Below are 26763 nucleotides of genomic sequence, written 5' to 3'. Positions count from 1 at the left end.
GGCATATAGGGAGCACCACTTTCACAGCATCATCTTTCAGAATTTTAAATAGCTCAGCTGGAATTCCATCACCTGCACTAGCTTTGTTCATAGTGATGCTTCCTAAGGCCCACTTTACTTCTCACACAAGGATATCTGGCTCTAGATGAGTGATCACAACATCATGATTATCTGGGTCATGAAGGTCTTTTTTCTATAGTTCTGTGTATTCCTGCTAGCTCTTCTTCATACCTTCTGCTTCTGTTAGGTCCATACCATCTCTATCCTTTACTGTGCCCATCTTTGCATGAAATATTCCCTTGGTATCTCTAATTTTCTTGAAGAGATCTCTGATCTTTTCCATTCGATTGTTTTTCTCTATTTCTTTGCATTGATCACTTAAGAAGGCTTTCTTATCTCTCCTTCCTATTCTTTGGAACTCTGCATTTAGATGGATATATCTTTCTTTTCTCCTTTGCCTTTCACTTCTCTTCTTTTTTCAGCTATTTGTAAGGCCTCCTCAGGCAACCATTTTTCCTTTACACATTTCTTCTTCTTGGGGATTATTTTATCACTGCCTCCTATACAATGTTACAAACCTCCATCCACAGTTCTTCAGGAACTCTATCTATCAGATCTAATTCCTTGAATCAATTTGTCACTTCCATTGTATAATTGCAAGGAATTTGATTTAGGTCATACCTGAATGGTCTAGTGGTTTTCCCTACTTTCTCCAATTTAAGTCTGAATTTTGCAATAAAAGAGTTCATGATCTGAGCTACAGTCAGCTCCCGGTCTTGTTTTTACTGACTGTATAGAGCTTCTCCATCTTTGAATGCAAAGAATATAATCAATCTGATTTCAGTGTTGACCATCTGGTGATATTGATGTGTATAAATCATTTCTTGTGTTGTTGGAAGAGTGTGTTTGCTATGACCAGTGTGTTCTCTTTGGAAACCTCTGTTAGGCATTCCCCTGCTTCATTCTGTACTCCAAGGCCAAACTTGCCAGTTACTCCAGGTATTTCTTGACTTCCTACTTTTGCATTCCAGTACCCTATAATGAAAAGAATATCATTTTTGGGTGTTAGTTCTAGAAGGTCTTGTAGGTCTTTTAGAACCATTCAACTTCAGCTTCTTCAGCATTACTGGTTGCGGCATAGACTTGGATTACTGTGATATTGAATGGTTTCCTGGAAATGAACAGAGATCATTCTGTCGTTTTTGAGGCTGCATCTAAGTACTGCATTTTGGACTCTTTTGTTGAATAGGAGGGCTACTCCATTTCTTCTAAGGGATTCTTGCGCACAGTAGTAGATACAATGATCATCTGAGTCAAATTCACCCATTCCAGTCCAGTTTAGTTAAAATGTCAATGTTCACCCTTGAGATCTCCTGCTTGACCACTTGTAATTTACTTTGATTCGTGGACCTAACATTCCAGGTTCCTATGCAATGCTGTTCTTTATAGCATTGGACTTTACTTCTATCACTAGTCACACCCACAACTGGGTGTTATTTTTGCTTTGGCTCAGCCTCTTCATACTTTCTGAAGTTTTTTTCTCCACTCTTCTCCAGTAGCATCTTGGGCACCTACCAACCTGGGGAGTTCATCTTTCAGTGTCCTATCTTTTTGCCTTCTCATACTGTTCATGGGGTTCTCAAGGCAAGAATACTGAAGTGGTTTGTCATTCTCTTCTCCAGTGGACCACATCTTGTCAGAACTCTTCACCATGCCCCATCCACCTTGGATGGCCCTACATGGCATGGCTCAAAGTTTCATTGAATTAGATAAGTCTGTGATTCAAGTGATCAATTTGGTTAGTTTTCTGTTTTGTGATTTCCATTCTGTCTGCCCTCTGATGGATACGATAAGAAGCTTGAAAAAGTGTCCTGATGTGACAGACTGTCTGTGGGGGAATCTGGGTCTTCTCTGATGGGTGGGGCCATGCTCAGTAAATCTATACGTTATGCTAACTATTAATGAAGTATAACTTTTAAAAACTGTGAATCACTGTTTTTATACCTGAAACCTATATAATATTGCAAGTCAATGATTTCTCAATTTTTTAAAGTTTACTTTCACTTATTCCTTTCCAAAAGTTCTTCTTTTTCTATGTAGATTTGTTTCTGATCTAAATCATTTATTTCTCTCTTAAAAACTTCTCTTAACATTTCTTGCCATTCAACTGTACCGGCAACAAATTCTCCCAGTTGTTTTTTATTTATTTATTCTTTTTTAAATGTTTATTTATTTGGTTGTACCAGATCTTAGTTGTGCCACCATGTGGGATCCAGTTTCCTGACCAAGGATTGAACCACAGCCCTCTGCATTGGGATCATGAAGTCTTAGCCACTGGACCACCAGGGAAAACCCTCTCCCAGTTGTTTCTCTGAGAAAGTTTTTTATTTTCCTTTACTTATTAAGGATAAGTCTTCAATGACTAAAATTCTAGGTTGAATGTTTTCCTAGGTTGTTTTTTTGTTGCTGGTACTTTGAATTTTTCACTCCCCCCTCTTCTTTATAGCAGGATTTCCTAGGAAAAGTCAGTTTTAATTCTTATCTTTGTATCTCTATATTAAGGTATATTTATTGTCTGACTTTTTTATGGATTTTTTTTCTTTCTTTTGATTTTTCTGTGTTTGAATATGACATACTTAAGGGGAGGTTTTTAGTGTTTATCTTGCTTGGTGTCCTCTGATGTTCTGGGATCACAATTTGGTGTCTGACAATAATTGGGCAAAAATTTTCCATTCTTATTGTTTGAAATATTACTTCTTTTTTTCTTTTTTCATTCCTTCTTCTCCTTCTGGAATTCTTACTGTGTGTGTTATACCCTTTGTAGTTGTCTCACAGTTCTTATATAATCTGTTGTGGGTATTTTCAGTCTTATTTTGCTTTTCAGTTTCAGAGTTTTCTATTGATATATCCTTGAGCTCAGAAAAATTTTCCTCAGTCATTTCTTGTCTTAAATAAACAACAGTAAATTATTTTGGAAAATTCTGGGCACATTTTCTTGCTTTGTGAAAGATTTGCCTAGTCCATTACTGTTTTCATTATCAAAGACAGGCAATATATAATCTCAAAAGTAGTTTTACCATTTAATTTTAGATAGAGTAAACTAAGAATGATTACTTTCTCCTCAAAAGCATTCTCATTCTACTCTATTAAAAATATTTATTCTCCAGTTCTTAGTTGTTCTACTAAGTGAAATAAGGAAATTCACTTATTCCTCTGAAATTATTACAGTTTCAGTATAGGCATGATCTCCTACTGAAAGTATTCTCTGACTTTCCAAAAGCAAAGTTAATCCATGCCAGGTCCACCCCAAAGAAATGCTTAATGGTAATGAGACTTGTTGTGTTTAACACACTGCCCTAGCACATCAATCAGCAGATTCAAGAGATGTAATAAGACAGTGTGAGCTTGGTGCATGCCCTGATGATTCAAGCTCTCATGGAAGAATCCCCTTTGTATAAATCAGTAATGCTGAAGGAGCTGAAGTTGAAAGTTGAACAGTTCTAAAAGACCTACAAGACCTTCTAGAACTAACACCCAAAAATGATATCCTTTTCATTATAGGGTATTGGAATGCAAAAGTAGGAAGTCAAGAAATACCTGGAGTAACTGGCAAGTTTGGCCTTGGAGTACAGAATGAAGCAGGGGAATGCCTAACAGAGGTTTCCAAAGAGAACACACTGGTCATAGCAAACACACTCTTCCAACAACACAAGAAATGATTTATACACATCAATATCACCAGATGGTCAACACTGAAATCAGATTGATTATATTCTTTGCATTCAAAGATGGAGAAGCTCTATACAGTCAGTAAAAACAAGACCGGGAGCTGACTGTAGCTCAGATCATGAACTCTTTTATTGCAAAATTCAGACTTAAATTGGGGATTGTTTTATCACTGCCTCCTATATGATGTTACAAACTTCCATCCACAGTTCTTCAGGAACTCTATCTATCAGATCTAATCCCTTGAATCAATTTGTCACTTCCATGTGTATAGTTCTGACTCTACTAACAAGCGTGTGTGAACAATGGAGAAACAAGCATCCTTTAAAAATATGTAACTCGAGGTGGGAGGGGGGATTGGGATGGGGAATACGTGTAAATCTATGGCAGATTCATATCAATGTATGACAAAACCCACTGAAATGTTGTGAAGCAATTAGCCTCCAACTAATAAAAAAATTTAAAAAAATTAAAAAATAAAAAATAAAAAAATGTAACTCAAAAAAAATCACCTGAGGAACATGGCACTTAAACTTAAGCTACTCTTACAGTCAGATTTGTATTTGTGACCTGTAGGCTTTTACTATCTATTTCAGAGAGGCTTCCCTGTTGATTTCAGTCATGTCCAACTCTTTGCGACCCCATGGACATAGCCCTCCAGGCACCTCAGTTCAGTTCAATTCATTCACTCAGTTGTCTCTGACTCTTTGTGACCCCATGGACTGCAGCACATCAGGATTCCCTGTCCATTACCAACTCCTGGAGCTTGCTCAAACTGATGCCCATTGAGTTGGTGATGCCATCTCATCCTTTGCCGTTCCCTTCTTCTCCTGCCTCCAATTTTCCCCAGCATCAGGGTCTTTTCCAGTGAGTCAGTTCTTCGCATCAGGTGGCCAAAGTATTGGAGCTTCAGCTTCAGAATCAGTCCTTCCAATGAATATTTAGGACTGATTTACTTTAGGATTGACTTGTTTGATCTCCTTGCAGTCCTAGGCACTCTTAAGAGTCTTCTCCAACACCGCAGTTAAAAAGAATCAATTCTCCAGCACTCAGCTTGTTTTATGGTCCAACCCTCACATCCATACATGACTACTGGAAAAACCAAAGCTTTGACTAGATGGACCTTTGTTGGAAAAGTAATGTCTCTGTTTGTTGATATGCTCTCTAGGTTTGTGATAACTTTTCTTCCCAAGGAGCAAGCTTCTTTTTAATTTCATGGCTGCAATCACCATCTACAGTAATGTTGGAGCCCAAGAAAATAAAGTCTGTCACTACTTCCATTGTTTCCCCATCTATTTGCCATGAAGTGATGCCATGATCTTAGTTTTTGAATGTTCAGTTTTAAGTCAACTTTTTCACTCTTCTCTTTCAGTTTCATCAAGTGGCTCTTTAGTTCCTCTTTGTTTTCTGGTGTCATCTGCATATCTGCAGTCATTGATATTTCTCCCAGCAATCTTGATTCCAGCTTGTGCTTCATCCAATCCAGAATTTCACATGATGTATTCTGCAGAGAAGTTAAATAAGCTAGGTGACAATATACAGCCTTGATGTACTCCTTTCCCAATTTGGAACCAGTCCATTGTTCCATGTCTGGTTCTAACTCTTGCTTCTTGACTTGCATACAGATTTCTCAGGAGGGAGGTAAGGTGGTCTGGTGTTCCCATCTCTTGAATAATTTTCCACAGTTTGTTGTAATCCACACAATCAAAGGCTATAACATAGTCAATGAAGCAGAAGTAGATGTTTTTCTGGAATCTTCACTTTTATTCATAACTCTTTAAAAAAAAAAAGTAAAAAAAAAAACAACTTCTTTTTGGCTTACAGGCCATACCAGATTTTGCCTATAGCCTGTATTTTGCAGACCCCTGATCTATATCACATTCTGAAATTTTGTTCAGAAATATATGTTTCTGAAATATATATTCAAAAATTCTGGGGAGAACTAAAAACAACTGCATATATATACATATATATGTATATGTATATATATATATATGTGTGTGTATATATATATCAGAATATAGATACATGTGTGTATACACACACACACACACACACATGCTTCCCAGGTGTAATGAATCCATCCACAATTATTTCTCAGTAGTAATGAATCCACCCACAATGCAGGAAACCCAGGTTCAATTCCTGGTTCAGGAAGATCCCCTGGAGAAGGAAATGGCAACCCACTGCAGTATTCTTACCTGGAGAATCCCCATAGACAGAGGAGCCTGGCGGGCTACAGTCCACAGGGTCACAAAGAGTTTGTGTATATATACTCAAACCATTGAATTGCCACTTTCTTCTCCAGGGAATCTTCCTGTCCCAGGTATGAAACTTGTGTCTCTGGCATCTCCTGCATTGACAGGTGGATTCTTTGGTACCACTGAGCCACCTGGGAAGCCCATATGAGAAGTTGTTGACTCGCAAAACTGAAAAACCCAAGGGTAAGGTTCCAGGCTTGGTTTGTTTGGAACCCAGTCCCATTTCTCTCAAGTTGACTTGACTCACCCTTCTGCCATGTGTCAATTCTTCCCCAAGCAGGTGTGTCTTACACTGGGGAAAAATAGCATAATAATCATCCAGGAGGCAGAGAATAGATGATACCTGCTGCTGCTGCTAAGTAGCTTCAGTCGTGTCTGACACTGTGTGATCCCATAGACAGCAGCCCACCAGGCTCCTCTGTCCATGGGATTCTCTAGGCAATACTGGAGTGGGTTGCTATTTCCTTCTCCAATGATACCTGATAACCAAAAATAAAATAAAAAGTTTGTACCTCATGCTAATTTGGATTAAACCTGAATTAATTCCCATGAGCATGGAACTAGTATGGACTAGGCAGTGTAAATCTACCAATCCCTGTAGACAATCCCTGTAGACAAAATTTTCTTCTGCTCAGAATGATCAGGTCCAACCCTTGTATCTGAGTGTCTGATTTATCCTACTCTTCACAATGGTTGATGGGTGGAGTAGGTGTTAGATATATAACAAGAAGGTCCGTTAAAATCTATTAGGTTGTTGCAAACTTAATTGTGGCTTTGGGCTATGAATTTCAAATTGTTGTAAGTAGGCTCAAACATATCTCTTTATTAATCAAAATAGGAACCATTACAATCAATACCTTTCTGCCAACAAGAAATGTTTGTTTATTCCTGTAGCATAAAAATCTGGGCTTTTGGATTCAACAAACTCTTCAAAGCATTCTCTCCATCTTACTAACTGTGGAAGCACTTTCCCTGGAAAATGTTGTCAAGATGCTTGAAGAAGAGGTAGTCAGTTGTCATGTAAAATCCACTTTTTGTCCCACATCACAATTTGATTGAGAAATGCTTCATTGTTGTTGCAAAGAATAAGAGAAGACAACATTTCCAAACAAGATTTTTTTAAATTTTTAGGTCAGTTCCTACGGCACCCACTTATTGAGCTTTTTCACTTTTTCAGTTTGCTTCAAATGCCAAATGACTAAAGAATGGTCAACTGTGAGTTCTTCAGCAATTTCTCATGTAGTTGTAAAAGGATCAGCTTCAGTGATTACTCTCAATTGGTCACTGTCAATCTACAATGGCCGACCACTATGCTCCTATTCATCAAGGCTCTGGTCTCCTTTGCAAAACTTCTTGAAACAACACTGCACTGTATGTTCGTTATCAGTTCCAGGGCCAAAACACGTTATAGACATTGTGAGTTGTCTCTGCGTCTTTATGCCCCATTTTGAACTCAAATAAGAAAACTGCTCGTTTTCTTTTTGTCTAACATAGTTTCCATAGTCTGAAGTACACATAAAATAAACAGCAAGTAATAAGTCATTAGCAAAAAAACATAAAGCAAGAATTGTGCATTCAAATGATGTATAACATAACCACATTTATTCAAGAATGTATTCCAATATCAAAGGCAAATTTCAACAAAGGAAAAACCACAACTACTTTAAGAAAGGAGTATGTCAAGGCTGTGTATTGTCATCCTGCTTCTTTAAATTATAGGCAGAGTACATCATGTGAAATGCAAGGCTGCATAAATCACAAGCTGGAATCAAGATTGCAGGGAAAAATATCAATAATCTCATATACGCAGATGACACCATCCTGTGGCAGAAAGCAAAGAGGAACTAAAGATCCTCTTGATGAGAGTGAAAGAGTGAAAAAGCTGGCTTAAAGTCAACACTCAAGGGGAGATGCATGGATGGAAATTTACAATACCACATATAAAATAGATAGCCAGTGGGAATTTGCTGTGACTCAGAGAACTCAAACAGGGGCTCTGGGACAGGCTGAAGGGCAGGGTGGAGAGCGGGATGAAGGGGGGTTCGGGAAGGAGGGGACATGCGTGTACCTATGGCTGATTCTTGTTGATGTATGACAGAAAACCACAAAATTCTGTAAAGCAATTATCCTTCAGTTAAAATGTTTAAAAACAAACAAACAAACAAAAAACCCTGAACATTCAAAAAACTAAGATCAGGGCATCCAATCCCATCACTTCACGGCAAATAGATGGGGAGACAGTGCACACAATGATGCACTGTATTTTCTTGGGTTCCAAAATTACTGCAGATGGTGACTACAACCATGAAATTAAAATATGCTTGCTCTTCGGAGGAAAAAGCTACAACAAACCTAGACAGCATATTAAAAAGCAGAGGCATTACTTTACCAACAAAGATCCATATAGTCAAAGCTATGGTTTTTCCAGTAGTCTTGTACGGATGTGTGAGCTGGACCATAAAGAAAGCTGAGCACCAAAGAATTGATGCTTTTGAACTGCAGTGTTGGAGAAGACTCTTGAGAGTCCCTTGGACTGCAAGGAGATCAAATCAATTAATCCTAAAGGAAATTAGTCCTGAATATTCATTGGAAGGAATGATTTTGAAGCTGAAGCCCAATACTTAGGCCACCTGATGCAAAGAACTGACTCATTGGGAAAGACCCTGATGCTGGGAAAGATTGAAGGCAGGAGGAGAAGGGAATGACAGATGATGAGATGGTTGGATGGCATCACTGACTTGATGGATATGAGCTTGAGCAAGTCCCATGAGTTGGTGATGGACAGGGAAGCCTGGCATACTGCAGTTCCTGGGGTCTCAGGGTTAGACATGACTAAGCTACTGAACTGAACTGAGTACCTATTTGGATATCAACATCAATATTACTTTCTCATACATATATCTACCAAATCATCAATGTGTACATGAAATACATCTACCCCTCCTCAAAAGGAGAGAATTAAAAAACACATCTAACACTGAATCTGGGTGTAAGTTAAGGATCCTTGGCAATTCATGATACAACAAATCTGGATAAATATTATCCATCCCCAACCTACCTACCTAATATATAAATTCATATTAAAAAAAATCACAGTGACTACAGTTATCCTGACAAACAAGAATAGGCAGGACTTTTTGCCGGGGCAGCAGAGTTTATCCCTTGTCAGTGAAGTTAAAAGCATTCCACTGTGCTTTCATATAGGCACTTCCTTGAATATTGTCCTCTCCTTGAGATGAATTATAAGGATATCTTAAAGATGCTAGTGTAGCAGAAGACGATGTCCTGATAACTGGAACATAGAATGTTCCAAGGGCTTAAGAAAATCTGCATTTTTAGAAGAGCTCTAGATTTATCTGACCACTCCATTCCCTAAACACTCAGTAAGCAAGTTAATATTTTTAATGCTCACCCCTGAAAACAAACAACTATCTAGATGTAAAAAACCTTTCTGCCAGCATGAAGACATTCTTCTCTGCCCTCCCAACAGGATTAAGTTTAACAACTTACTTCAGCTAGGCTCTGCCTTGGGGTCAACTAATATTTCTTTATCATCAAATCAAAGGCTCTACCTTTCCAGTGAGGTTTACTAGTCTTTGACTCGGAAAGAGAATGCTTTACAGAAGATACTAGTTTCTTCTAATGTCTTACCTTTCCAAGTCCTAACTTTATCTTGGGGTAAATACATATTCTTTTCTATTTGATAGACTCCCAAATGGCAAACATTTCATCAAACTGAATCACGTATCATGGGCAAAAAGACCCTTCTTAGCAAAGTTGTATTTTCCTCCCTCACTGATTTCATTTATACATACCCATTTCAAGTTAATTATTGTATGCATATTTCTTAAAATAATCTACTATTAGAGTTAAGTAGAGAAGAGATAAGCAAAATGTTGATGATACATAGCACCACAAAAGTAATCAAAATATTCAATATCTGTTGTTTTTTCCTACTAATTCTCCTAATTTCATACCTTCTGTAGGCAAAAGTCAATCTACAATATAAATAAAAGTTTAACCAACTATTTCTCAACTACATAAAAAGAATGACCAACTGCCCAGCTCAGGACAAACAATTTATCACCATTCTCTTTTCAGTTTAGCCAATTTTACAATTTGAAATCTCTTACTTATAGTATCAATTTCTTTTACACATAACAGTAAAAAGCTCAAACTGGTACAAACTTCAAGGGTAATATGAGGGTTAGGATAGGATTCAGGTTTCATTTGGGATTCCAAATCAATTTCTGTAGGTCTACTCAGTCACATAAACTAATATATCTCTTTATTGTTTATACTAGTTTGTCTTGAATATTCTTTTATTTCTTCTATTTCTTTTTTTTTTTCCTGTTCAACTATTTTGGATACATGTATATGTATAGCTGAGGCCCTTAACTGTTCACCTGAAATTACCACAACTTTGTTAATTGGCTATGTGAGTGAAGTCACTCAGTCGTGTCCCACTCTTTGCGACCCCATGGACTGTAGCCTACCAGTCTCCTCCATCCATGGGATTTTCCAGGCAAGAATACTAGAGTGGGTTGCCATTTCCTTCTCCAGGAGATCTTCCTGACCCAGGGATTGAACCCGGGTCTCCTGCATTGTAGGCAGACACTTTATCATCTGAGCCACCAGGGAAGTCTAAAGTGTATAGAAGGGGGCACCCGGATATGAACCGGGGACCTCTTGATCTGTAGTCAAATTTTCTACCACTGAGCTATATCCCCAACTAAACAGGCCCGACCCTGCTTAGCTTCCAAGATCAGACGAGATCGGGCACATTCAGGGTGGCTATTCCCTAATACAAAATGTTTTTAATCTTCTACTTCTTTTATTAAGATAATCAAATCAATTCTAGTATTAATAAAAACAAACTTCCTTATGTCAGAAATTACTCATCTGGGTGTGATGTGTATGGTCAAATCAGCCCAAATCATATTACACATATTAGGAACAGTTAAATATAGAGGACACAAGTAAAAGGCTGGTGATATATAGGAACACTGGTGTTATTTGTATAAATTAGTACTCCTTAAATCTTGTCAACTATAAAATATTTCACAATAGGTCATTAACATTGTTGGAATTACCAATATCTGTTTATTTATGTGAGTTTATTTTTAATATTATTAAGAAACATAAATTAGATTTTAAGAATATAGAATGCATGAGAATGGATGCTTGATAAGAGTCTTTTTACTGTTAAGTAAAGTGTAGAGAGGTAAACTATGTGGCAATTATCTTTCTCATAATGCAGAAATCTCTGTCAATTTATTTTTTTTTTAATTTTACTTACTTTAAAAAATTCTTACATTCCTTCAAATTTAAACACAAACTAAAGCCTCAGTGCAATGAGATAAGAAGTAAACCCAAACCCAACTTTCAGCCTCAGGTCATTTACTTCACTCAGATAATCTTGACCTTTGGTATTACTGGTAGGCTTGAGTATTACAAATAGAGAAGAGAGTAGCATCTCATTGGGAAGGAGGTTATAATGAGAAACTTTCACAAAAAATCTAGGATCGAATGAAGTGCACCTCCAGTGCACCAACATGACTATTCCCCTCACTCTACAAATTTCCAGAAGAAGAAAGTTTTCATCATGGACCTACTTTGTCCAAAGAAAGGAAAAACAGTCTTTACTGAAAAGTTTTAAAAGCAATGTATTCCTCACATGACCTGAGTAATCTGTAAAAACTGGAGATGATCCTTTTCAGTTTCAATACACTTAAAAGTAATCAAAATATCCTCTATGGAAAAACCAATCTTCATAACAGAGTATCAAAGACTTTAGAAAAAGTTTCAAGGAATATGGGTCGACCTTCAAAATTAGAGTGGACAAGGGAATGATGCACAGTTGGTGAAATCCATAGTAAAAGCAGATAGCAGAATCAAACCCATAAAGACAGCAACTACTAGAATCATGAACTACCGAATAAAATAAGTATGCTTAATGTGTTTTTAAAAATAAAGGGAGATTAAAAATAGGAGAAAAGAGCTATTAAGAAAACAAAATCTGAAACAGAACCAAAAAATACTTCTACACTATTAAAATATATAATACTAAAATGAAAATTTCAATGGCTAAATAGCAGATTATATATCACTGAGGAGAAAATTATTCAACTAGAGGATTAATCTAAGGATCTTCTGTATAAGATGTAGAATAGAAATAATTATAAAAGAAATATTAATAGACATTGTAAATTTCTATTTGTTGTATGATTTAAGAATATTTGATTATATCTTAAAAGGAAAGAATACAAACACTTAGAACAGTCAAAGCTTATAAGATGCCAAGTATAGATATTGAACAAATATAGAATGCATGAGAATGGATGCTTGATAAGAGTCTTGATAAGAGACTTATGATAAGAGATAAGATGCTTGATAAGAGTCAAGCAAATGAGAGATACAGGTAAGATTCATAAGGTGTCTCAGGTATACATAGTAAGGTAGCAACCTGAAAAACACTATGTAATAAGTGAAACAAGTGTGTGAAGAATACTGTCATAAAGGAAGGAATAAAGTATGGAAGGACTAAATAACATTTTAGAACATTCATAAAGCATTTATTACATCATCTTTAGAGGCACAGCTATGGCTCCCACCAAATCAATCACCCATCAGTAACCTAACACAACCTCGTGCATGCTATACCCAAAACAGCAAATGAAACTAATCACTTCTGGGCAGGTTGTCAGTTACTTAGATCATAGCTATGGTGAGGAACACTTGCTCCTACATCTCTCTAAAAAGTCAAGAGTATGGTGGCTCCAATCATTTTCTGGCTGTTGAAGACCCTCGCTCACCTCTACTCTGGTTCCTATAACCCAACCATCAGAGAATGCCTGATGGAACAAAGTGAGAAACAGGATATGTGAACACTGCATAATACTTGATTCAGATAATGCAGTCATTTCACCCCACTTGTACTCACTTCTATTCCATTTTTCTCCCTTGTTTCTTGCTATATGTTTTAAGTAGATTAAATAATCTGATTCAAGCATCTTAATTTGATCTGTGAGGTTTTTTATTCTGTGCTCTCTTAAATAGCCTGCCTGGTAACTTACTTGGAGGCTATCATAGCATCTAGGTCACTTTCCACCACTACAGCTGACAATGAGAATAGGATACAATTAAAAGGCATCCTAAATAAATTATAAGAGAAACAAGATCTTCCCAGTGCACCAGATCTTGCTTCACAAATGAACGTTTGAATCAAAGCAATATTTAAGAGTCCCTGATATAAAAGAACCACTAAAATTTACCCATAATACAGAGTAGAGAAGAAACAGCTAGAGATTAGAAAATAAAACCAGAACAAAACTCAACGAGGCCTGATTATTATCTCCAATTAGACTCTAGGATCAATAGGAAGAAATCCTAAGCCCAAGGGCGTTATCAAATATCAAGTTAGTCTGTGACCAAGACCTCTGTTCCAGTCTACCTGTTAATTTACTTACAGACACCACTGTAAAGAGGGTAACTTCCCATCATAAGAAAATTGGGGACTATAGATGTTTTGAATAGACTATCAATAAATAAAAGGATGTCTGAAAATCATCCAGAATTGATAAAGGAGAAACCAATCCCTAGATGCATAAAGCCAGCAAATTTTAAGCTGTATAATAAAGATAAAGTGATTTTTAGAATTGTCAAAGTAAACATCTTCAGAAAAATATCAGAAATACCTTAGATTTAAAAGTAGTAAGAGGGAAAAGAAAGATAACCTGTAAAGGAAAAAGTAGCCTGATAGTTTACTTTTCAACAGCAACAATGAAAGCCAAAAATAGTGAAAATATATTCAGTGAGCTAAAATAAAATATCTATCAGCCTAAAATTAGAATTCTCAAAAGTATACATCAAGTTTCATAGAGGGAAAAAATTCCCCTATCTCCATTCTTTTATTTTGTTTTAGTCTATAATTTTAGAGTGATTAAATAATGTTTAGTGATGGTCAGCTATACTTTCATCTCTAGAATAAAACACTAAATATCTCACTTTAGAATAAAATTAGGAGAGTTTAACTGATTCTAAACAGGGACTTAATAAATGTTTCTATTTGTGCAGCACTGGTTCCTAGCATCTTTAAATTCTAATTATGCCTGTGTTTTGTAATATGAATCACAGCTTTACTCTTGGGCTTCTGATATAGTCAGGACAGGTTACAGCAGAGGTTGGCAAATTTTCCCTTTAAGAGCCAAATACAGATAGTAAATATTTTAGGTTTGTGGCCACTACAGTCAGTATCTTAACTATTCAGATTTTCTATTACAGATTAAAAGCACATTGACAGACAATATATAAAAGAATGGGTGTGACTGTGTTCCAATACAATTTATTTACAAAATCACGCTGCCATTCTAGGGACCATAGTTTTCCGATCTCTAGTTGTAGACTTCTAAGATCTGCAAAGTCAGTTATACATACCTATTTGCTTCTTATTTGGCAAAATTTTGTGGCCATCTTTCTCGTTGCACTTCTCTTGCCCTCACCTTTCTAAATCCTCACATTATCAGTTAAATGGGATTTAGAGAGTAAGTAGAGGCAAACTGAAGGGTCAGCACAATATTAATTTTCAAAAGTATGTGTTTTAAAGGAAAACTCCTATAATTTTGTTTAGGAATGCACTGCACATACAAATCAATTTAGGAAAAACTGACATTTTTATTACACTGATTCATTCAATGTCATAAAATGATATAGTCTTATATTTATTTCCATCTTGTTCTATCAGTAATGTTTGGTAGGTTTCTTTCTAGAGGTAATTCACATCTTGCCTTTCATGTATCCTTAGTACATGGTTTATGACAGCTATAGAAGTGTACTGCTCAAATCTCCTCGAAGAAGACCCACTACCAGGAGCACAGCTGACTGACAGCCCCAGCTCTTGCCTTTTTTTTAGATCCATCACTACACTTTTGCTAAGGCTATTCCTAGTCATCGACTGAGGAATTGTAATAGAACTGGCCCATTTCTGCCTGATGAAGGATTCCTCCAACAGTCAAGCTTTGCTCAGGGATTTGCCCACTGGTCTGGCTTAGATTTTTTTCAGAGCTGTATTGCTTGCTAAATTCTTTCTGCCCAAGAAAGAATTCATTGTCTCTCTCCCTTCACAGATTAGCATAAAAGAATGAATATGTTTCCCTGACTATTCCCACTTCCTCTTCTTTTGTTTGTCAAAGGTATTACTCCCAATAAATTTCTTGTACACCTAATCTTGTTTATGTGTCTGCCTCTTTAAGATCAATCCAACAAGTAGTGGAGTTTTTATACTATTATAAATGGTAGATTTTAATTTCATTTTCAAGTTGGTGATTGGTACAATATATCTAATATTTATTTTTGTATCTTCATTAGCTTTCACATTCAAAATCATAACAGCTATAAGAAATAATTTCATTTCTTCCTATCTTGTTTTATTTTTTTATTTTCCTTACTTTGTTCCACTAGCAATAATCACAGAATAGTTCCACTTAGTTCCAGAGCAATACTAAACAAAAGTGCTAACAGCTGACGCCCTTTTTGTTTTTCCTTAATCTCAGGGGAATAATTCCAAGATGTCACTAAGTATTAATAAATGTGTTAAAATGTATATATTATTAAATTAAGAAAGTTTCCTTTTAATCCTAGATTGCTAAAAGTGTTCTTCTGTTTTTAACCTTAAACAAGTGCTAAATTTTATATTTTTTATGTAGACATTAAGATGATTGTATTCAGGCAGTCCTCACTTTACACAGAACTACATTAATGAATTCCTGTGCATACCAGAACTATGCCGTCATTTTGCACAGTTCTACTGCATATTATTTTTTCTATTTCTGAGTAAAAAATTGCCTAAACTGTGAGTAGTCTGTGTTCTTTCTTATCTGGAAGCTTAGGGGAAAACATCTGCTTCTAAGCTCATTCAAGTGGTTGGTAGAATCCAGTTTCCTGTGTAGGACGTATGTCCCTATTTTCTTGCTGGTTGTTGGTGGAGGGTTACTCCTAGCTCATAAAGTCACTCTCAGGTCATTTGAATGTGGTCCACTCTACCTTTAACACAGCAACGGTACATCAAATCCTACTTGAGTTTCAACTTTCTCTGATATCCTGTTCTGCTATCAGTCAGAAAACACTCTGTTTTTAAAGAGGTAATTTGATTAGGTTAAACCAACTCAGAAAATCTATCTTAAGGTCACTTATTAGTAAAGAACCTTAATGACATCTGCAAAATACCATCTGCCATGCAATATAACATGATCATGGGAGTAACACCAGGGAACAAAGATGACATGGGCCATTTTGGAATTCTGACTATCACAAATCAGATGAGATAAAATCTCAGTTACTTTAGAAGCTTGAAAAATGAGAGTACATTCAAAGTATGCACAAATTTTAGTTAATGTGATAACAAAGTGAGAAACACTGAGGTGCTTTTTTTTCCCTCCCTCATATTCTATTAATGTGACTGGTTTCCTAATGTTAAACTAACTTTTTATTCTTGGAATAAACCTATGTTGGCTATAGGATGTTAACCACTTTGCATACCTCTATATCTAATTTTTAAATACTTTACTTACAATTTTTACATGTGCCTACATAAGACAGCCTGAAGTTTTCTTTCTTATAATGTTCTTGTCAGGTTTTGCCTTAAAAGTTATGCTGATCTCTCAAAACATGAAAAGTGTTCTCTTCCACTCTGGAAATTTTGGTTTAAGATGGTGTTAAACATTCCTTAAATGTCCAGATAATTCACCAGTAACCTAGAACTGAAGTATCTTTGTGGGAAGGATTTTAATAATGGATTCAATTCTTTTAATGTATGAATGACTATTCAGCATTGTGATTTCTTCTGTCAGACTGAAAATTGTGTTTCTTCAAAGAGTATGTCCATTTCACACAAATTATCAAATTATTTGGCATAAAGTTATTCACTGTATTCCCTTTAATTTCTGTGGACCTGCAGCAATGTTGTTTTTTCATTCCTTATCATGGTAAATTTAAATTTTCCTTCTGTCTCTTTGTTATAGCAGTCATGCTAGAGCTTTATCAATGTATTACTCTGAAAATAACCAATTCTTGGTTTTATTGATTTTTCTGCACATTTCCTCATGTTCTTTGTATACTTGTTTTATATTTCATCAGTTTCTGATACTAGTTTTATTATTCCCTCCCTTTTACTCTCTTTGGATATAAATTTTGCTACTTTTCTATCTTCATGAGACAGATGCTTTAGTCACTTGGTTGCAATCCCATAGACTATAGCCCTCCATGCTCCTCTGTCCATGGGATTTCCCAGGCGAGCATACTTGAGTGGGTTGCCATTTCCATTATCAGATCTTCCTGATCCAGGGATCAAACCGGTGTCTCCTGTGTCTCCTGCTTTGGCAAGCAGATTCTTTACCACTGAGTCACCTTGAAAGTCCCAGATCCTTGATATGCCAACACTTTTTCCTTTCTTATATATGCATTTAGAGCTGCTAGGCAATAATTACACCTTTTGCTTTCAAATACACTCTGACAAAAACTGGTAAATACCTTCCAATTCAAATATTTCCTCTTAGCCTTTGTCAAAGAAGCCAAATTTCTTTGTCAAAGAAACGTAAAATTCTCCAAGTCAGGCTTCAACAGTACATGAACCATGAACTTCCAGATGTTCAAGTTGGATTTAGAAAAGGCAGAGGAACCAGAGATCAAATTGTCAACAATCTGTTGGATCAGAGAAAAAGCAAGAGAATTCCAGAAGAACATCTACTTCTGCTTTATTGACTATGCCAAAGCCTTTGACTGTGTGGATCACAACAAACTGGAAAATTCTTAGAGATGGGATTACCAGACTGCCTGACCTGCCTCTTGAGAAATCTGTATGCAGGTCAGGAAGCAACAGTTAGAACTGGACATGGAACAACAGACTGGTTCCAAATCGGGAAAGGAGTACATCAAGGCTGTATATTGTCACCCTGCTTATTTAACTTCTATGCAGAGTACATCATGAGAAACACTGGGCTGGATGAAACATAAGCTGGAATCAAGATTGCCGGGAGAAATATCAATAATCTCAGATATGCTGATGACACCACCCTTATGGCAGGAAGCGAAGAACTAAAGAGCCTCTTGATGAAAGTGAAAGAGGAGAGTGAAAAAGTTGGCTTAAAACTCAACATTCAGAAAACTAAGAGCATGAAATCTGGTCCCATCACTTCATGGCAAATAGATGGACAAACAGTGGAAACAATGACAGACTTTATTTTGGGGGGCTCCCAAATCACTGCAGATGGTGACTGCAGCCATGAAATTAAAAGACACTTCTTGGAAGAAAAGTTATGATCAACCTAGATAGCATATTAAAAAGCAGAGACATTACTTTGCCAACTAAGTTCCGTCTAGTCAAAGCTATGGTTTTCCCAGTAGTCATGTAAGGATGTGAGAGTTGGACTATAAAGAAAGCTGAGCGCCGAAGAACGGATGCTTAAGAATTATGGTGTCGGAGAAGACTCTTGAGAGTCCCTTGGACTGCCAGGAGATCCAATCAGTCCATCCTAAAGGAGATCAGTCCTGTGTATTCATTGGAAGGACTGATGCTGACGCTGAAACTCCAATACTTTGGCCATCTGATGCTAAGAGCTGACCCATTTGAAAAGACCCTGATCCTGGGAAAGGTTGAAGGCGGGAGGAAAAGGGACAACAGAGGATGAGATGGTTGGATGGCATCACTGACTCAATGGACATGAGCTTGAGTAAACTCTGGGAGTTGGTGACGGATAGGGAGACCTGGTGGGCTACAGTCTATGGGGTCGCAAAGAGTCAGACATGCCTGAGCGAATGAACTGAACTGAAAGAAGCCAAATATCATACAGATGGCAAAGTGGTCAGATAAAACATCTGATTTCATAGCAATCCTTTTTGTCCAGTGAGCCCACATTACAAACTGTGGCCATATACTGGCCAAAGAATGTAAGAGGAAATATTTTATTCCCAATTAGGCTGACTAAAGTTGCTGCTTTAGTGTGGTGATGTGACAGTTCTGCCATTCAGTACTGCATGATCCTTCCACAATGCAGCCAGATAAAACAGTTGGAACTTTGGCAGTCATTTCAGAACACAAGTGAACTCAAGATAGAACACGTAAATAGGAAGATATACTAGAAGCTAAAAGAAACTTGGGTACTGATTTAGTGGAATCACAGTTTTATACTTCAACACTTGATAGTGATGTTTCCTAATGCCCATTTGACTTCACACTCCAGAATGTCTGGCTCTAGGTAAGTGATCACACCATCACGGTTTTCTGGGTCATTAAGACGTTTTTTGTACAGTCCTGCTGTGTGTTCTTGCCAACTCTCCTTAATATCTTCTATTTCTGTTAGGTCCTTACCATTTCTGTCCTTTATTGTGCCCCTTTTGCATGAATTATTCCCTTGGTTTCTCTAGTTTTCTTGAAGAGAATTCTAGTCTTTCCCAATCCATTTTCTTTATTTCTTTGCATTGTTCACTTAGGAAGGCTTTCTTAGTTCTCCTTGCTATTCTTTGGAACTCTCCATTCAGATGGGTATATCTTTCCTTTTCTCCTTTGTTTTACACTTCTCTTCTTAGCTATTTTTAAATTGAAGAAAGTAGGGAAAACCACTAGGCCATTCTAGTATGGCCTACATCAAATACCTTATGCTTATCAGTGGAAGTTACAAATAGATTCAAGGGATTAGATCTGATAGAGTGCCTGAAGAATTATGGATGGAGGTTCATAACATTGTTCAGGAGGTGGTGATCAAAACCATCCCCTAGAAAAGGAAATGCAATAAGACAAAATGGTTATCTGAAGAGGCAAAACTATGGAGACAGTAAAAAAATGAATGGTTACCAGGGTTAGAGAGGCAGGTAGAGGTGACTAGGGAGAAGACTGAGGATTTTATGGGGCAGTAAAATTAAATAATGTGATTCCATAATGATGGATATATGTCATTGTACATTGGTCCAAACTCACAGAATGTTCCATAAAAAAGTTTTCCGTAATGTAAACTGTAGACTTTCGGTGATTGTGTTATTTCAATATAAGTTCATCAATTAAAAAAAAAAAATGTACCGCTCTGATGGGGAATGGTTATAATGGGGGAGACTATACACGAATAGGGGCTGGGAGTATAATGGAAATCTCTGTACGTTCTACTTAATTTTCCTGTGTAACTGAAGTTGCTCTACTATAAAATCCTATTTAAAAAAAGAAATTAAAAATTTTCAAAAATTATAAAAACATGCAAGGCCACATAAACTAGAATTAGACTAACTTAGAAATGCAATAAAAGGACTCAGAATAAGACATTTAAAACTCATTTAAATAAATACTAACCTAAAATAAGCATAATTATAATGAACAGAACAAAAAATACCCTAAGAGAAAAAGAAGAGAAAACTAAGATTTTTTAAAATTAAAAATAAAATCATTAGATGAGGAGCTAATACACTATGATCGCACTATATGCCCATTCAACAATTATTTTAAATGTATATATGATATATATATGTGTGTGTGTTAGTCACTCAGTCATGTCCAACTCTTTGACCCCACGGACTATAGCCCACCAGGCTCCTTTGTCCAGGGGATTTTCCAGGCAAGAATACTAGAGTGGGTTGCCATTTCCTTCTCCAATACACACATTACACACACACACACACACACATGGAGCTTCCCAGGTGGCTCAATAGTAAAAAATCTGCTTTTCAATGCAGATGTGAGTTGACCCATGGGTTGGGAAAACCCCCTGAGAAGGAAATGGCAACCCACTCTAATATCCTTGCCTGGAGAATCCCATGGATAGCCAGGTGGGTTATGGTCCATGGGGTTGCAAAGAGTTGGACATGACTTAGTTACTAAATAACAACATATAAAAACTATATATATATGTGTGTGTGGGGGTATGTATATGTGTGAGAGTGAAAGTCAATAATTCATGTCTGACTCTTGCAACCCCATGGACTATGCCCCACCAGGCTCCTCTGTCCATGGAATTTTCCAGGCAAGAATACTGGAGTGGGTTGCCACTTCCTCTCCAATACATATAATGTATGTATATATCTCCAATCTAAAAACAAAAAACAAAAAAAACAAAAGTCCTGCCACACATTTTAGTTATAATATTTCTTGATAGTACTTCGTGTATAGTAATACTGAAACTATTTTATTAGGATTCTGCTAATCAGTAACATTACTGATAACACTGGCAATCAGAATTTGCATGGTGCAAGAAGGGAAAGATAATGTGGAAAGAAGACGGCAGTGAAGAACCTTCTGTGTTGAAATAGCATTAGAGATATCAACATGAATTTATCGTTGAAAAATCTACTTTCTATTCTGTCTATTGAAATAGCCTAAGAACCACGACACTCCAGTAGCCATGAACACATTTATTGCCCACTCTTTCGTTCCTAAATTCCATTCCCTTCTAAAAATACTAGGGATCTTTGGAAAATAGCTGTTTCTGGGGCTTCAGAAAGAAGTGTTAAAAGGGCACAAAATCTGGCCTATGTTAAACTGACAACGTTTGGAGATTGAACATACACAGTTTCATCTTTTTATAACTGACCAAAAATGTCCAGAATAGCATAGCTCTCTGCCATTGGATACAAATCCCAATCTCTCAACCAACTTTGAATTCTTAATTCTTCATCCATAAGACAGAAAATAAAGGACAAACTCAAAAGCTCTGCTGTATTAAATGATATAAAATAGATTAAACTACCTAACATAGTACTTTGCATATAACACACATTCAAGAAATGTTTGTTTCTTATTTTAACCATTCTTTTACTTCCTTTACATCCCACTGACCCAACTAATAATCCTCCCTGTGACCTCACTGTAGCTGACCTTACTTAAGTTTAGGAGGCTGCAAATCTGATCATAATATTTCATTCAAAAATAAAAGTATGCCTTCCTTCTACCATATCATTTGTGTTAGAATAACACCACTTCAAAAGATAAATGGCATTAATCATAATGATTTTCCAAATTTAGGCAGCATATGCTATTTCAAGGCAGCATATAATTTCAACCAGTTTAAGTGAACAAATTTCAAGCAAAGTACAAAATATTTGGGCCTAGGAATACATTTCTCACAGCTCAAAATAGACATACAAGAGGACTAATCACTGGACTTGTAAGTTATAGGAATCCATAGGTATCTCTCAGGGGAGCTTTGCATGTTTCTCAGTTGTTTCTATTTTTGTTTTCCCATAGATTAATCCAGAAATACTTTTCTACACTCTTTTCTAGCTTCCACAATCTCTCCATTTACTAATGTATTCATCAATTCAGCAAATATTTTTTGAGCATCTGATGTGTTGCACATTCTACTATATATAGATACAGGGTATGTAACATATTTTTAGATATAAGATATAGATAATTATACAGACAACTTCAATAGAGTATTGCAAATGTTGATAATTAAAGTATGTGATGTACACTGTAGAGGCCAATATCCCAATAGTTTGCCCTAAGCAAATTAGGAGCAACCAGAGGATTTTAAGTTGGTGAGTAAGATTTGATTTATAATTTTGAAAGATTACTCTGTGAATGCTGTAGTAAATGTAATTGGAAGGGAGCAAGAAATTCAAGGAAAGATTGTTTCCCATGCAAACAAATAATGCCTAGAACATGAGGTAGAACAACAACAATAATAATGATGTTAAAAAAATATCAGCTATTAAGAATGGAATATCCACATTTTCCAGATACTATGTGGATTATATTCATGACCTCAATTCTCACAAGCCAGTAGAAAATTAAGTACTGCTATTAGCCCCTGCTCTCTACCATTTATTAGTAATGTATCAGGAAACTCAGGCCCAGAGTAGTTAAGTAATACACCTAGTGGAACAGCATTTTAAAAAGGAAAAGAATTAAAATCACTCTGTCTTGAAGCACTGATATATTTTTACTATTTACATATCTCCCTATAAAGCTTATTCAGACCCTCTTCTTGCCTGCTGAATTTTCAGATTGTTTCCATGTACAAGGTTATTATCTCATGGTACATGAATATCAAAGGAAACCTTGATTCTAAGAGAGAAAAACTCAATCTCAGGGGCATAAATTAAAGACAAATCCATTTAATTAGATGTTTATTTCACATAAAATACAATTTAACTGAAACATATGAGATAGAAAAAATATTGTAAATAAATATATACGTGTTAGCAACTGCCTGATTCTTTTCACATCTTTTACTCCAAGTCACTTTACTTTTCTCCATTCATAAGCCCAGTCTCTCTCACAGTTTGGCCTTTGTTAGAGAAGTATATGGAATTTCATCTTCAGAATTTGCAGGCACTGTATTATGTTCAGTTTTATCTTTCATACTCTATTAGGACTATTGCCATCTATGATGTAGTACATGCAGGCTAACACAAGACAACACCGTCTCGGTCTTACCACAGAATGTTGAATATCATTTCAGTGAAACTTCCTAATCTTTCTTTCTCAAGGAATGTCTGTTTCCCAACTCCAGATCTATTTAATCCTACCTGTATTTCAGGGTCATGTTCTATTTCTATCTTATGAACTCTACCATTTAGCATCTGAAAATAAGCATTAAGAGAAAGTTCATTTCTTTTCTCATGTGTTTTTGTTTTGCATGACTAACACAAATACACTGATGACAGAGTATCCTATCTTCCCTCTCTAGGTACAATGTTGAGAGAGTCGTATAGGAAAAATTTTCCTATATTTGTAAAATGTCTGCTACTGAAAAAGGATGCATGGAACAGAGAGAGAGGAAAAAGTATTAATCAAAGGATAATGTAGATTAAGGTGGTAGCAGATGTTTTGGCAAAACAATCTTCATATCCAAACAAAATATAAAATTCTCATATATTCATGGTTTGTACTTTTTTCTTATATTGTACATGGCTTATATTTCTATTATGTCACATAACATAGAGAAATTTAATTTAAATTTTCTACTAATGCTTTTAAGTTTAATTTAAAACACTATCAGAATTACTCAATAATAATAATAATAATAATTATGATTAGTTATTTATATGGCCATTTTAAAAGAAAAAAGATAATCAAATTTTTTATTATACTAAATATTATAGTATTATAGGGTCTGTGATGTTTTTCTCAAAATTAGTTTAGTCTGTAAAGTACCAGTTTGACAGGGAATTAAAAAATTCATATTATTACAGAAATGACCTTTGTCAATATTAAATATTAAATTATTTTATTAATAAATTAACATTGACTTTAATTATTATTAATGAAATTAAATAATTAATTAAATTAATAATTAGTAATAATTAATTAAATTAAAATTAATGGATTAATATTAAAACAATATTAATAATAGTGAATAAAATAAAACATACCTCATTTTTTTCCTAACTAAGAAACCACGTGTCCATCTTTGAATAATCAAAACTGGTGAGTTATGAGCCAGAATTTCATTAATTTTTGAAATAATGTATTTGACATTATCAATTTCATCTTCATAGGTTGATCCCTGTATAAAGAAAATTACTTAAAATTCATATTTCATGAAAGTATTTCCAAAAGATATTTTAACTTGCTAGTCTGATGGTATAAACTATTAAAACATTCACAGGTGTCTTACACACATAATACTTAAGTAACGTATACATTTTTCAAATCTATTTTTATTAGCTCATAAGATCAAGAATTAGTAGCACAAAATAATTTCAAATCTTTACACAAAATTCAAGATCAATGAGGATAATTTTTTCCATTCTAGATTCTTCTATCTGCTATCATAGGTATAAAATTTTTCCCATACTCATGTTGATCTCTGAAAGGTAGGAGCATGAACAGATACCCAAAGACCCTTAAAAGTATTCTGTGAATCATCATAGATGAAACTGATGTATGTTGGATTTATAAAACAACTTGTGGTAGTTCAAAATTTTGTTGCATCTTAACTAGATACTTTACAGGAAGACAGTACATTCCCTGGGGGAAAGACTTCTATACTATCTTTTAAAAAATTATCTCTAAGATATGCGGTCCTATATATTTTTAAATTTTGGAACCACAGACTCCCTATATCCTCATAAATATATAATAATGAAATATAACTATGAAAAACTTTGAAATATTGTGAGAATTACCAGAACATAACACAGAGACATGAAGTGAGTAAATGCTGGCCACCCCCTAAAAATAGCACTTATTACTTGTTCCATGCAGGGTAGCCACCAATTTCAATTTGTGATAAAAAAGCACAATAAAATGAGATATGCCTATAAACTCAACTTGCCCAAATATGAATCCTCCTCCCTAACTTGCTTTCTCACATGCTCTTAGTGAATGGTGGTACTGCCCATACAAACCTAATCCAGAAACTCTGAACCATCCCAGGCTCTCTTTTTCTGTTACTTCTTTACATCCAAATGTTGCTAGCTCCAGTATATTCTACGTCCCAAATATCTGATCTCTCTCTCTCTTCTTCTGTTCTCCATCATTGTTTTTTTGAATCTCTTTATCACTTCTCTAACCTACTAAAAATGTCCTGATAGCATAAATAATCCATATTGCCTACTCCTTCCAAATCATAATATGCACTAATGCAGTATGACTTTCAAAATGCAAAACTGATCATATGGCATTTTTGCTTAATATATTTCGCTGGTTTAGCATTGAAAGATTAGTTACAAATTTCTTGACTTGGCATACAAAATCCTTGATCTAGTCCCTTCTTACCTTCACAGTATTACCTTCCTTCACACTAAATATAATACCTTCCATTCTGGCAAAATCCAACCACTTATATTTCTGAAAATGGCCTGAAAAACCTCCATGCTTTTTGCATGCCATTCCCATTTCTTGACTGCACTTCTCAATTTCTTGTCTCATTATCTTAGTCTTTTGCTGACTCAGTCCTTTCCTCCAAAAAGCCTTTCTTGACATTGATCTGAGTTTAATACCTTTCTACAATATTATCCTGTGTTATTTGTTACACTTGACAATGTTGAATTTTACATAAGCCCTGTAAAACAGCCTTGTTTTTCAGGGATCCTGGAAAACAATGAAGGTTAAGAAACCTCCTCATCCCTTTGTTTCAGGAAAATTTAATACAAAGAATTCTTCCATTATATTACTTAGATTATACCTATGGATGTCCCTCTTGTTCATCTTTGACAAGGCCCTGACACACATTCTCTATATCCCCACTCTTTGCCTATTAAAAATTAGTGGAACTACTTTGTTTACACTGAGCAGTTTGAATAAAATGCCTTCTGGGTAAGAGTCTCTCCTAATAGCCTGAACTTGGCCCCACCTTCTGCCTGAGCCAGCACATAACCCCTCCTAAATAGTTTATCATGAAATGGATTCCTCCCAGGGTAAATGTCAGGCTCTTTGTGAGCCCATGGACAAGAAGATTCCCTGCCCAGCTCCTCTGTCCATGGAATTCTCCAGGCAAGAGTACTGGAGTGGGTTGCCATTTCCTTCTCTAGGGGATCTTCCCGACTCAGGGATTGAACCCTGGTCTCCTGCATTGCAGGCAGATTCTTTACCAACTGAGCCACTAGGGAAGGCGAAAATATTTTCTGTTCTATTGTCAGATCATGCCACTTCCCCTCACCTTACTTTTTTGTTGTTCAGTTGCTCAGTCATGTCAGACTCTTTGTGACCCTATGGACTGCAGCACGCCAGTCTTCCCTGTCCTTCACTATCTCCCAGAGTTTGCTCAAACTCATGTCTGTTGAGTCAATGATGCCATTCAACCATCTCATCTTCCGTCACCCCTTTCTCCTCCTGCCCTCAATCTTTCCT

At 35.9% G+C, this 26763-nt stretch overlaps 1 protein-coding gene across 1 annotated transcript in view; it reads right to left on the bottom strand.

Annotated features, from left to right (window-relative positions):
• LRRIQ3 (leucine rich repeats and IQ motif containing 3) overlaps positions 1-26763 on the bottom strand; it is a 198129-nt gene that overhangs the window by 128565 nt on the left and 42801 nt on the right. Inside the window, exon 6 of the mRNA XM_043460967.1 lies at positions 24342-24475. Coding sequence (XP_043316902.1) covers positions 24342-24475 — 134 coding nt within the window. The remainder of the gene's footprint in view (positions 1-24341; positions 24476-26763) is intronic.

Source organism: Cervus canadensis, chromosome 2 (assembly GCF_019320065.1).
Source record: "Cervus canadensis isolate Bull #8, Minnesota chromosome 2, ASM1932006v1, whole genome shotgun sequence".
Classification (NCBI taxonomy): Eukaryota; Metazoa; Chordata; class Mammalia; order Artiodactyla; family Cervidae; genus Cervus; species Cervus canadensis.
This window is presented reverse-complemented; position numbering and strand designations above follow the sequence as displayed.